Raw genomic sequence first — 13,717 nt, 5'->3', positions numbered from 1 at the left:
TCACGAAACAGGCAGCCCCAGAGCAAAAGGCGGTGGTCTAGGCCTTCGCTAAAGACCTGGCAGCCTCGCACCCGTGCCACACCCCCCGTGAGACGCCTCCTGAGATGCGGCTCGTGCCCGCAGGCCGGCCTGTGCTTCCTCACCCCCATCACGGGTCTTCAGATGTGCACAGAACTCCGTGTGCTGTCCCCATACCCGGTGGGCATTTCAGAGGAGCAATGGGGCCACGCTGATATGTCCCTTTGTGGGGGATTTTTGTCCAGGCTGTGGCACCCCTCAGTCCCCAACTCTATACAGCTTAAGGCTGCTTTCCCTACGAAACACCCACACGCACATACAATGTGGTTAAAATAAAATGCTTTTCGTATAAATATCTCCATCAAGGAGTCATACAAGGAAGGCTCAAGAGGCAGACTGGGGTTTGTTTTTTTTACATACAGAGGCATAAATAACTGTACACGGGCCGCTAAATACAGAGTGACGTGACAGCGCCTCCTGGTGGTCACCCAAGTGGTGCAATCAAGGAAGTTCCGTCCTCCTCACCCACGGGCCAGGCCTGGCACTGCAGATTTAGTCTCCAAGGGACCGGGGAGGCCCATCTCTCCATCACCCCGGGAAGGGGCTCACTCAGTCCAGGCTGCTACTGGGTAGCAGGTCAAGTAAAGGGTTTGAGAGGGAAGGATATGGGGAAATAAGTTGTGAGGCTTGGGGCTATAATCTCCCTCCAATGTCCCCAGTCCTGTGACCTCAGAACATCGAGAGTTGTCTACGGTGGCAGCTTTAACTTCTCCTGTGGGTGCTTGGAGCTCTGGTATTGCTGGGCAGCCCCGCTGCCCCATCCTTTTTCACCTCATAGGGAAATACAGCACCAAAGATATCTTCATGATAGCGCTTCTGGCTCTTTAAGGGAAAACAGAGACCAAGGTGTCAGCTCCGTTGGTGCAGCCACCTCTCACTCATCAGGCCCAAGCTGGGACAAGCCCCGGGGGTCCCCCTGCTTCCCCATCACACCTACACTCATGAGCCATTTGCCTTCCCAACTGTCATGCTTAGATTATACTTGAATCTCACTTAGACTGTAACTCTCATGAACACCTGCTCTGGCGTGGACCACCAAAGCATCTCCCCAAGCTTTATGATGGACGCTAGAGCCTGTCCAGTGCTTGTCCCACAAGGTGCTCCAGGAAATGTGGGCTCTGAGATAAATATGGTCGGGAAATGCCGTGTACTTTCTACCAGTCTTGAAGTGCCACGATGCACAGCAGCCTGTCAGGGGCTCTGAGAGTCTTGTAGAAAAATCAACATGTTTGCCTTTGTTTAACCGAGCAACCAGACCAGGGTGTACAGTTAGGCCTTCTAACAGCCCGACCAGCTCTGACGTCCCGCCACCTCTAGGATTCCTTTGAGCCCAGACTGTTCTCAGCCTGACCCCTCTGGCCCTGGCTCCCTGGCCCATGTCCTTGACCTGCATCCCGAGCCCACACACCAGCGGCCCTACCTTAAGCTGGAAGAAATAGTCCTCCACCTGCTCCTCAGTTAGGCTCAGCGCGGTGGCCACCAGCTGCTTCAGGGTGCGGGCCACATCCCGGGCCATGCGCACGTCCCCGCAGACGTAGAGGTGGCCCTGATCCTCGTGGAGCACGTGGAGCACCTTGTCCGCCAGCTGTTGCCGTAGGATGTCTTGAACGTAGACCTGAAACCAGAGGAGACGGTGGGTCCAGGTCCCCAGTGCTGGGGGCAAAGGCTGCGGTCAGGCCTGCCGGCCATGGGGGGATGAGCAGGAGGTGGGAGGGGCGGCAGGGTGAGCACCCTCCTGGCCAGGGCCTTGCACGGGGACCAGGCTCGGCATGAGGAGGTGCACGGGTGCCCTGCCTGGCCCAGGCCTGGGCTGGGGCTGGAGAGGTGAACACTGGCCACAGCCATGCCCTTGAGGAGCTGACTCTCTAGTGGGGCTCCCTGATCTGCTCTGAATTCACCGTGCTTCAAAGAGGCATCCATCAAGCCACTTACCCTGCCCAGAGCTCTGAGGCCCACCTGCCTACACCCCACAAAAGGGAATCTCTGTCCTTGAGATCCCCCCTGTAATTCAGAGCAGGGCTCCCCAGTTACACAGAAGTCCTGGAGTCAACTGGGGGCTCTCTCCTCTTGCTCTACACAAGATGCCCAGTGACCCTGGCACTGGGCACAGAGTGCCAGGTCTAGGAGGAGCCCAATGGGCTCAGTTCACAAAGGCTGGGCCAACAGTCTTTTCCGACTCCCCAGGCTCATGGGGCAAAGTACTCCTCGGCACAGCAGAGCCGGTCCGCGGGCCGTGCTGGGAGCAGTGGCTGCCCCCAGCCGTGCTGTGCGGGAGCTCGAAGCCGACCTGGACCACCTCTCCCCACCACAGCTGTACATGCTGGGCGAGGACCTTCAGCAGGCTGGGCACTGGGGATTGGCCCACATGTGACTCTGACTTAGCCCTGAACGTCTCAGGGCCCTGGAAGAGTGAGCATAATCCCTTCACAGCGCCACTCTGGTGACTGTATAATCGCCTCCGTTTTAGAGCTGAGGAGGTGAAGGCTCAGAGAAGTGAGGGGCTTGTGGGGAGCCAGGCACCCACCACAGTCTGTGTTTTTAATGCTCCACCCACTGCGCGGGCAGCTGCAGCATTTACCTTGGGCTGGTCAGGCAGGCGAGAATAGGCTGTGTGCACCTCATGCAGCACCCCCTTCCGGGTCATCTCCAACATCTCTTCCCGGTAGAGGTGGTCCTCATCTGGGCGGCGGCACCCAAACACCAGGGTCATGTGGCCACTCTGGAGACCTGCAAGACCCAGCAGGCTGCAGTTACCAGGGTGGCCACCAGAGGGCGGGCGGGCCATGCTTCAAGGCCTGCGGAGCTGCGCACCCAACTAGAATCCCATTTTATCCCCACGTTCTATCTAGTACTGTCCCCATTTTACAGATGAGGAAACGGAGGCCCAGGGCATTCACATCCTTTGTCCGTACAGGCTGAGGCAAACTTGGGAGAGGGGCCAGGAAACATCTGCGGGGGGGCTACAGCTTCAGTTCTACTCCCTGGCAGGTGCTGGGCACCACCTGGTACCCCCTCTGCACCCCCCAAAAACCCTCCAGCTGTACCTTTGTGCTCGGCATCATGGAGCCGCTGCTGCCAGAAACTGCGGAAGGGGGCGATGCCCGTGCCAGGCCCGATGAGGATGCAAGGGTGGGAGGGGTCCTCGGGGAGGTGGAAGCCGCTGGCACTGAAGGGGACAGAAGGGAAGGGGCCCCGTCCTCAGACACCCTGGGTCGATGCACACGCAGGACAGGGGCTGGGGAGCTGGGGGTGTGGCCGGGGGCGGTAGTGTTGCGGGGTGGAGAAGACAACGAGCTAAAAGTTGATTTCCCAAGTCCTGCAGGCTGTTTCATGTCCCCTGTCCAGGTGCACCATCACCTTGCCCTGGGGTCCCTCTGAGAAAGGCTGAGCCTCATTGTACTCTGGGCCCCAACATCGCTGCCACCTCTGTCCCTGCTAGAGACTTGGCCATGCTCTACCACTGGGGGTTAGAATGGAGAGGCCCAGTGTGACCCTAGTGCCTTCTTTACGGGCCAAGGGGCCCAGAGTGGCATCTAAACCCCAGATTCCTCCCTTTCAACCCAGTACTCCCCGGGGCCAGTGGTCCCATGATGGACACAGTGGAGGGGGTGCTTACCTTCGCACAAAGCAGGGCACCGGGTCTTGGGGCTTCAGGTTGTTGAGCCATGTGCTGCAGACGCCGTGGTGCAGGGGGCCCTGGCCGTCTGCAAGGACAGCACACACCTGATCAGCATCGTCCCTCCCACCCCTGCATGAACCTTCTCAGTGCCTCCTCCCACAATGACGCACCTCCCTGAACTGCCCGCTCAGGCACTCTGCAGGCTTTAATCAAAGGAATGTTTTTCTCCTGGTTCTGAGTTCTACCCTCTATTCGCCCAGAGCTGGCAAAAGCTGAAAGGGACTCAGAGAGTGTGCAAGGCTCTCCTTGTGCCACTGCAGAAACTGAGTCTCAGAGAGGGAAGGTGACTTGTACAAGGTCACTCGGGTAGCAGTAGAATCAGGTCACAGCTCAGCTTCCCTAACTCCTACTCCGATGCTCCTTCCAAGAGTTTCTCCATGGACCCTGCCAGCCCGTCACTCGGCTCCGATGACAGTAGCACAGAGTGGCCCCTCAGGGTGACCACAGTCACTTCTTCGCAGTGTCTTCAGGAGTATAGCCCTTGCTGGTAGGAACCCTGGGTGATGGACAAGCTGCTGAGCCTTCCGCTCTGCTCTTCCATCTCTGTCTCCCCCAGTGGCCCCTCCTGGGCTTGTGGAAACCCCAGGTTCCCTTCCCAATGGCCCAGCATTTAAGGGGACCTTCAACCAACTCGAGAAGTCCCGCTGGTTTTCCTCTGGCTGGAACTTTGGTCTCACAGGATGTGCCTGCCTCTCCTCTTCTGGTCTGAGGGTTGAGACTTGGCCCCTGCAGATGTCCTCTAGCAGAGCAAAGAGAGTCTCTGCCCAGTTTTCAGGAACTGTGTGACTGTGCTTCTCAGAGCACAAAGGGCTCTGAGGTGTGAGCCAGCTCCCCAGCTCTGCCAACCCAGGCAATGCTCAGTTACGGAGAGAGGGCAGGGGTGTGCTTCATCCAGCTGGACAACGTGTGGGACCTCCCAGTGTATGTCAGCCCATCCCCCGTCCTCTGCCCTCACAACACCCTGCACCTTCCTTCTTAGCACCTACACAGTGACAGCTGTCTATTTCTATGAGTCTCTCTTCATTGTTCTCTCTAGATGGGAAGCTCCATGAGGGCAGGGTCTACGTGTGCTGTATTTCCACACCCACCGTGGTGCCAGGCATAAAAAGGTATGAAATAAATCATCACTGAATGAGTGAGTGAATGAATGAACCATCAAGGCAGAATCACCTCTGTCTTCAGGCTGGACTATCAGGAAGACTAAGAACCTCTGGGCTCCCACGAAGTACTGGGTACTTTCCACATCTGATCTCATTAAATTCTCCCAACAGGAGTTGGACAGTAGAGAGGAGTATGGCGGTTAAGAACTTGGACTCAGCAGTCAGACTACCTGGGTTTGCACCTCCATTCTCAACCTGCTACCAGGGTGACTTTGAACCTGTGGCTTAACCTCTTTGTGCCTCAGTTTCCTCACCCGTGAAAGGCACACAGCTCCCGTCTCATGTGGTTACCGATCACACATACACAGAGACGTTAGCTCAGTGCCTGGTTCATGGTAGTCTCTCCCATGGTAGTCTCTCTACCGCTGTTAACAGCTCTGGAAGGTGGGTGTCTAATGATGAGGAGACCAAAGCTCAGAGATGTTGAACAGCTGCCCAGTAAGTAGCAGACTTGGGCCGCTCCACAGCCTCTGCCCCAGCCTTACCTTGGGTGCGGTACGTGAGCACGGCCACGGTGAGGTGGATCTCCGTGGGTGTGTGGTCCCTGGAGGAGCTGATGGAGTAGTACCGGGGCTTCAGGACAGGCAGCTGGGAGAACAGGAAGCTGGCGGACACCCGCAGGGACGGGAATTCCTCCAGCACCTCCAGGAAGGTGGGGCTGTTGGTGAACTTCCACTTGTTGTAATCAGATGGCTGAAAGCCAAGGGCAATGTGAGTGTCTCAGGGCGCTTGCCCCACACGGAGGGAAGAGGCTGTCACAATCCAGCATTCATTCATCCACTCCCACGGCAAACACTTCAAAGCACCAGGTGCTGTCCACGGTGCTGAGAACACTGAGCTAGAGGGGAAAAAGTTCCCGTCCTGGAGGAGCTCAGGCCAACGAGTAGCATTTCTCTAACTTGTGTGCTTAGAACTTTGCTGTCAGCAACTTGCGGGCAGGAGTCAAACCTTTATTCTAACCTAATTTGGGGAAGGGCTTCAGAATCATACAGACCTGGGTTCAAATCTTGACCGAATGCCCTTACTGTCTGTGGGATCTTGTCCTAATTACTTAACCTTTGTGGAATGAGGATCGCATCACCTACCTCGTGGGGATGTTGTGAGAATTAAGTGAGAAAATGTGTGCCAGGTTAGTGCAATGCAGCCACAGGATAATGGCAGTGGAGGTGGCTGGAATCAAGATAATGAGCGATAATGGTGACGGTAATAATGATATTCAGTGCCTTTTGCAAAGACTTTGGTCTAGAAAGTTGCAGGTGAGTTAATGCCTTCTCTCATTCATTTATTAATTCAACTACCCATCTGTTACTATGTCCATTATCCATTCATCCACACCATCCATCCTCCAACACTTCCTAAATTCCAGGCTTGTTCTAGGTATGGGGAATAAAAGACAGAGTGGCCCTCCTTTTCTAGCTCATTTCTGAGGAAGTGCACTTTGGTTGCATCCTGCAGACATTCAAAACAGTTCAGTTCACTTGACACAACTATGTCCTAGAGATGGGGCAGGAGAGGATGCCTGACTTCCTCCCAGCCTTTGACAAATCGCACTTTGGGAAGCTGGGGTGGATTTCTCCTTGGAGGTTAAAGACCGGCTCTAGGCTCAGGATGACCCCGACTCTGGGGCCCTGCTCCTGCCTCACACCCACCAGCCCCGACCTTCACCTGGCACAGGGTCTCCAGCCTCTGCCTCTCAGCCTCGTCCGTGGCCAGCTGGGCCAGCTTTCGGAGCAGCAGCTGGGTTGGCGGGGTGGTGATGTCCAGGAAATAGGTGAGAGCCTGGCTGAGTGAGCAGGTGGGCAGTCGCTTGTCCCTGACCCAGTAGCTGCCTGGAGAGGGAAGAAAGGAGTCAGGATGGGAAAAAGGCCCCATTTAGGTTTCCCAAAGAGTGATGAGGCATCTGGGATAGACACCCTCTACGCTCCAGCTGCAGGGGAGAGAAGACACTGAAGTTCTGGTTCCAGGAACAGCAAAAGGGTTCATGTGCCCAACTCAAGTGCAGGAAGATGGTGCCCAGAGATGGGGCTGCCAGGAAAGGCTGGTCCACAGCCCTCCAAAGGGCACCCAAGTTGACACAATCCTGCAAAACTAACTATGTACCAGAGTCCAGTCCCTCTCTGGACCAGACCTGAACTTTAGCAGGACACACACAGCTGAACTACAGACTCACCATGACTAAATTCACCAAAGACTGATGTACACCCAGAGGCCAGTTCTTCATTTAGAGAAAAGCCCATAACTGCAGTCTCCAGGGGTGCTAGACCAAGAGGTGCTGGGTGAGCAGCACTCAGCCCAAAGTGAGGTGGCAAGTCTCAAGGAGTGCCGAGAGGCAGTATGCAGGGCGGTCACAGCATGGACACTGGAGCCAGTAGACATGGGTTCAGACTCTGGCTCCCCACTTACTAGTAGGCTGACTGAGCCCTCTGAACTTGGGTTCTGTCTCTGTGAAATGGACGTGATAATAAAACCTGTCCTGCTGAGTTTGCATGAGGACTGAATGAAACAGTACACGTATTAGGTAAAAGTATTAGTATCACATTATTTCCTCTAGACCCCAGGCCTGAGGAACCACATCTGTCCCCCTACAGTCACAAGGATGTCTCTGTCCCCTTATCCCCGAGTTTCAGGCTCTCTCACGCTCTCCTGGACAGTGGGGAAGAATGCCAGACTTCGCTTCTCAGGCTCCTGTTGTCCTATTTTGGCCACTCTCTTTAGGGGGACACATTTTTTGGAGGTATCATGATTGCTGAGGAAGCTAAGGCCAGGGAGCTAATCCAAAGGGCTGGAAGGCCCGTGATTACTGATTTCATTAGTTTTCCTCTCCTAGTGCCTGTCACCCAGTGCTGTGCTCACCGCATAGGCTGAGAGCCTCGCCTTAGCACATAACGGGGACTCTGACCCCTCCCCAGGACAGCCTCATCTCTCCAGTGAGGATGGCCAGGAAGAGCCAAGCTCTCCTGGTCACCCATGGTCTGGCCCTGCCCATTGCCCACAGAAGGTGAGCATAAATGAGACCTTCGATGGGGAAGCAGTATGAAATCAGAATGCCATGAAAATGCAATATAAATTCCAAAACATAAAATTTGGGATCTGAAGAGACTTTCAGGGTGTATTAAACTACCTTCCTCTGACCTTCTGGACAAATGTCGATTAGCCCATGGGAAATGGATATTCCTCCATTCCTGCACTTGTTTGGTGCCAGGAATTGTGGTGAAGGTTGTACACGTATCTACTCATCTGTTCTGCACCACAGCCCTGCGAGGAAGGCTCTATTATCTCTATTTTAGAGACAAAGAAACAAAGCCTTGGGAGGTTAACTCCTATGCCCAAGGTCACATTGCTAGTAAGTGATGGATCAGGGACCTGCATCTTCAAAGCTCACCATTTTTATAGTTTCCACGTTTCTCTATCATATCACCAAGCAAGCTGCACATGTGTGTCTGTTGTGGGACTAAAGAGACAATGCATGTATTGATAAAATGCTGGCATCAAGTAACTACCCCCAAAATGGTGGCCGCTACTGTTATAATAATAATAATAATAATAATGACTATTTTTGCATATCTGCATCCTGTACTAGGTAGTGAGCTTTCTGAGGACAGACACGGAGTCTCATTCATTTTTGTAGCCCAGGGCCTGCTTGGTATATAGATGCGAGTAGTTAAAATTTTGATGGAAAAATGAATCAGTCAACCAACAAAAGTGGCCGGGTAAGCAAAGAATGAAGGGGAAAGATAGCCCAGCCTCTGGTGTTGGGCAGATAGTCCCAAAGCAGCAGCCCTTCTTGTTGGCCCGGCGGCCGGTCGAGGACTATGTACAAGGCTGCTCTGGCGTGGGCTTCAGAGGCCCACCACTCAGGAGGAAGGAGAGGGTTAGCTGCCCGTTTGCAGCGCAGGTCCGGGCCCAGCCCATCAGCGGGGCTGGGGCTTGGTGGGAGGATGCTGGGGGCGGCCTCAGCTGAGGCTTTTGTGCAGAGGGCTCACCGTTCTCGCAGAGGGTCTCCAGGCGCATGGGTTGGTCGGGGGCAGGGCCATCCACCACCCGCTCCAGGATGCCTTGGACCAGGGCTGGCTGGTTGCCTGGGAAAACTCCGAGGTGCTCTCCCGGCAGGTAGCTTGGAACTTGGCTGCCCTCACAGGAGAGTTCCACCAGGAGGGTGGTACGGCTGCAGAAGGAAAAAGAAGCCTCTGGTTACGCCACCAGGATTTCCTCCAGCACTCCCTGATGGGTGGGCCAGTTTCCCCAGGAAACGTGCCCTCCTTTCATTTTCCTGCCCTGTTCCATGAACAGGGTTGTCGGCATCCCGAGGCTGGGGTGCTCAAGAGGGCTCGGGGCTGACCCGGCCTGTGGCTTCTCCGTGGGGAGAGGGTGGACAGTAATCCTCCCATGCAGCCCTCCCAAGCCCTCAAGAGCTTGACCACAGACTCCGCCTAAAGAAAGCATCGCACTGGGAGGTATGTGGGCATTGAGACAAACCTTTCCTAGTGTCTAGCACAAATCTGGTTCTTATTAGAACAGCCCACTTTTGCTAATGAATGTAAGGACAGCACAGAAAAACAAAACCTACAGAGAAACCACACTGCTGGCTGACCTGGCGGGGAAAGGTCCTTCCCTGCCAAAACTTTTCCTGAAAGTTCTTAAGAAAGCCAAACAGTTGGAGTTTTTCTTGCCCTCCCCTTTTGGTGAAATTAAGTTAAGTTAAGTCACAAAGGACAGGAAGTGAAGCAGGTGCCTCGTTCCCAAGCTGGACAACTGGCCCATGGTTAATGGAGACACAATGTAAAGGTGCTGGTGGCCACAGGGGTTAACAATCAAGCTGCTCCTACCAACGCATCATAGCTAATGCCAGTGGACACTTCCCTCCTCTCCTTTCTAAGACTGACTTGCTCTGGTCTTTCCTGGATTAAAATAAAATCTGTGGAACGTCACCCAAGAAGCCCTCTCCTTCGCCCTACCTGGATTTTGGACTCTGTAGATTCTGCCGCGATTTCAGCCTCATGGTGAACACATGCTTGGCGTGCATACTGCTGAGGGCTGTGGGACAGAGAGACAGAGAAGTGGCAACGTGGCTCTTAAGTGTTGGTGGGGCAACCTCCACGTGCTGAGTCAATTACACCCAGACGTTACCCTGGGGTGTCTCACTGTGGTGGTGCTGGGGTTTTCCTTCCCTTCCTTGTTTCCCCACTGTGTTTCTGAATCACAATTAAAGACCCTTGGTCTGACAGAGGATGCTTGTGCCGCTGCTAGGTATTGGGAAATGCAATGTAAATGCCCCAATATGGGAATTTCTAGGACATCCCATGGCTTGGGATCCGCAGGAGAGCATAGTTGAAGCCGGGGAAATCCTAAACCTGAGGAAACGTGTAGGACCTCTGTAGTCCTGGTATAGGAAAAGAGGAAGCACAGAAGCACAGCAACCAGAGGGGCCGTTCAGAGTTCCCAGACTGTAGCCTGGAATTGCCTCTGCAAAATGTTCTTCATAATACCTGGCTGCCGTTAGAGTGGGAAGGCTGGGGCCCAGATCCCAACGTGGCCACCTGCCAGCAACTTGCTGCACCTCCCTGAACTTCTGTTTCTCTGTCTGTGCCTTTCTCACAGGATGAGTGTCAGGGATCACTTAGAGCAGGTGGGCAAAGAGTCCAGCACAGTGCCTGGCACATAGGAGCGCCCTTCTCTCTCCACTGCCCTCCCAGGGTTTCCTCCTAAACCGCCTCTCTAAGAGACGAAGCACGCCCTCAAGTCTTGCATCCCAGCAGGCTCTTGGACCCAACCAGAGAGAGATGCCTGGTAGCCCTAGGCTAGCTGCCTCTGTTCAGAGGGTCTTAGTGGTCTCCTTGACCCTAGGCTCAGGACTCAGAGACACCCACCCCGGCAGGAAGAGCAAACAAGCTCCGTGTGGTGCAGGGAAGCAGGTACCTTTGTTGAGGTCCAAAGGCTCTGAGTCCTGCACGAGCCGGTAGTGGTGCAGGTCCCAGGTCACATTGGCAGTGTAGAGCTTGGGGATCTGAATGTGGTGTTTGCCTCGGATATCGAACGTGTCACAGGCTGCCTGGATAAAGATGGAGCCGATTGGTGTTAATAATCATCCCTGTCATCAGCGGCACCACCACTGCTGGGGCTACCATTTTTTAAGTCCTTGCAACTGAGCTAAGAGCTTTGTGTAATGACTAAGCACACTTATCTGGTTGGGCTGTTATGAGAACCCCCAAAATGGCTGGTCCTAGCACACAGTAGCTATTGCTATTATTATGAATATTAATAATGACAGCATCTCGTTTTATCCGCATGCCCACACTATGACACATGTGTGATCACTCCCATTTTCCTGATGTGGAATCGTGTGGAGGAGACGTGGGCTTGGCAACCATGTCGGACCCACTCAAGGTGGTGCTCATAAGCCCCACTGCTGGGTGAAACGCTTTGCTTCAGTGAGTTCTCTCAGTCAGTAGGGTCAAGCCACAGGTGATAAAACCTACTGAGATAGCCCTGTCCCCAAGTTCTCTGTGGCTGGGACACTGAAACAAGACAAGGATGTCAGGAGGTGACCTGGATAATCAGAGGGGGAAAGATCTTAAACCACAGCTTCCCAAGGGCAGGGAGGTGTCAAGTGGAGCTCTTCCGGGGGCTGTGGGAAAGCAGCAGTGACTTGAGCCCTCAGGCCTGCGATCCCGGCCCACACCCGGGACCACGCCTATAGGACCCAGCAGGGGTCGTGCCCCCCAGGATGCCCAGCACAGGAGTCCTGGGCACGAGTGCACCGCAGCCTCCCTCCCGGTGCTGTGCAGCAGCTCCGGCTGTGAACTGACCTTGAAGGTTTGCACGGCCCAGCCGCGGAAGGCCTCCTCCTGCCCGCTGAGCTCGTCCCCTTCTCCTGCTGGGGCGAGCTGAGAAGCCCCCAGCTGGGACAACTTCTGGTCGATGTCATGAGCAAAGGCGCAGAACTGAGGGTACATGCTGGAGCCGAGGCCAAACACGGCATACCTGCCCGAGGAGGACACGCACGGAGCCTGGGTGAGCTGACCCCGCCCACAGGCCAGCCTCCGACCCTCGCGCCCCAGCTGGGCAAGGACGGCCAGTGAACACCCCCTTCCTGTCCTCCCTGGCTCCTGAGCCTCGTCTCCAACTCCCATGACCAACCCCATGCCTGGCCTGCAGAACTGTGAACGGGACTTGGTGTCCCTGCTTTGACCCACAACACCTCTGAGGACAGGCTGTCTCTGGGCCTGGACATCCCAGGAAGTTCCCACTTATACACACCCAGCTCCGTCCCTGGAACCCAGACTCTGGGAGTGGGGAAGAGATTTACCTGAACTTGTTGGTGAGTTCTTTCAGCCTGAAGAGGGACTTCTTCAGTTTCTAGAAAGAGAGAGAACCACAGAGTTCTCACGACAGGATTAATAAAAGCACCACTTTCCCCTTTCCTCTGGTGGCTCATTTAAAAACTGGACATATCTGGCAGGAGAAAGTTCAAGATCCTCGCAGGGAAGTCGGTTTAGGTGGGGCCGCCTGGCTGAGACTCAGGGACAAGTTCAGCCTTAGCAACTCATGTGGGCCTGACCTTTGGTGGGGGGCGAGGACAGCCCAACCCCCAGCCCATCCAGCCCTGGCAGAGGGGGGCCTGCCTTATAGCAGGGCATCTCCAGAGGGACTCCTGATGGGACATGAGCCTCTCTTCTTGTCAGAGTGACAACTGGTCCTGTATTCTCTGAAATAACCCTGATTTCCCAGGAACTCAAGATAACTTTAGGTGGAAAATAGTGTCAAATCACATGGTAAGAAAGTATTCTTTTTTTCTTTAATTTTTTATAGTTATTCCTGTTTCAATTATTTCATTCTTTTGTCCTGAACACTAGGGAGAAAATCTCAGACTTAATGGTGCTAATGGAGACTTAACACTTCTCTCATATTTGCTTATTACTCTTTTTAAAAAACAAAGCAAGCCATGGTTAGGCAACAGCATCCATCTAAAATTCAGTACCTGCTTGGCTTTCATTGGATTTACCTGGGACCAATTTTTGCTGGCTTTCCATTTGTGAGAGTGATAGAAAGTTTCCTCTAAACATGAATTTTTGAATTTAAAAAGGCAGGTCAATTTACTGAAACATATTAAGCACGTCACAGGAAAGGCAGCTCACGCATACAGAGGAAATTACGAAGGAGGCAGGCCAATGGCTGACGTTAGGGCGACCCAGAGTGATCTGAGCTCTCACTCCCGAGGGCCCTCCTTAGGACACGCTGAGTCCCCAGATCCTTTCCTTGGTCCTCTTGGGCTCTACCAGACCCCAGACCCCTGGGACTCAGACCACCCACCTCTCCGTTGCCGGGGGAATCTCCATTCCCAAACGTGCTGGTCACCACCAGCAGCAGCTGTTCCTCCTCCAGATGGCTCAGCCGGTATTCGTCCATGCAGAGAACCTGCAGGGCACCCAGGGTGGACATCAGCCCTTGCTTCCCAGGCTGGCGCCCTCCACGGCCTCCCCAGACACCCAGCGCTCCCCTCACCCTACTCAGGCCGGGAGTCCCCTTCGTCATCTCGGTCCCCTGGTGCCAGGCACAGAGGAGGTGAGGACTTGACAAATCCCTGTCTACTGAACCTATCTGAACACAGCAGTCTCGATTCTTTGATTCTCCCACGCTAACACATCAGCAAGCCCTGGAGGGTCTGCCTCCAAAACACTGCCTGTCCCAAATCAGAGCACGTCTCACCGCTTCCCTTGCTACCTTGAATTCTGAGTGTGTGGACATGTTTTCCACAAAAACGGGATGAGCAGGTTACAAAAATGACAACTCCTCTGGCACC

The 13,717-nt window shown here is 54.4% G+C and overlaps 1 protein-coding gene across 1 annotated transcript in view; it reads right to left on the bottom strand.

Annotated features, from left to right (window-relative positions):
• Nucleotides 1-780: 780 nt before the first annotated feature.
• NOS2 (nitric oxide synthase 2) overlaps nt 781-13,717 on the bottom strand; it is a 36,707-nt gene continuing 23,770 nt past the window's right edge. The window contains exons 14-26 of the mRNA XM_060080542.1: nt 13,228-13,332; nt 12,224-12,273; nt 11,724-11,898; nt 10,834-10,966; nt 9,873-9,951; nt 8,901-9,082; nt 6,583-6,746; nt 5,403-5,610; nt 3,695-3,782; nt 3,123-3,244; nt 2,657-2,805; nt 1,499-1,693; nt 781-900 (exon numbers count right to left, since the gene is read on the bottom strand). Of these exons, the coding sequence (XP_059936525.1) occupies nt 781-900; nt 1,499-1,693; nt 2,657-2,805; nt 3,123-3,244; nt 3,695-3,782; nt 5,403-5,610; nt 6,583-6,746; nt 8,901-9,082; nt 9,873-9,951; nt 10,834-10,966; nt 11,724-11,898; nt 12,224-12,273; nt 13,228-13,332 (1,770 nt within the window). The remainder of the gene's footprint in view (nt 901-1,498; nt 1,694-2,656; nt 2,806-3,122; nt 3,245-3,694; nt 3,783-5,402; nt 5,611-6,582; nt 6,747-8,900; nt 9,083-9,872; nt 9,952-10,833; nt 10,967-11,723; nt 11,899-12,223; nt 12,274-13,227; nt 13,333-13,717) is intronic.

The sequence above is a fragment of the Mesoplodon densirostris genome, chromosome 18 (assembly GCF_025265405.1).
Source record: "Mesoplodon densirostris isolate mMesDen1 chromosome 18, mMesDen1 primary haplotype, whole genome shotgun sequence".
NCBI lineage: Eukaryota > Metazoa > Chordata > Mammalia > Artiodactyla > Ziphiidae > Mesoplodon > Mesoplodon densirostris.
Note: the sequence above shows the minus strand (reverse complement) of the source record. Positions and strands in the feature narration are given on the sequence as shown.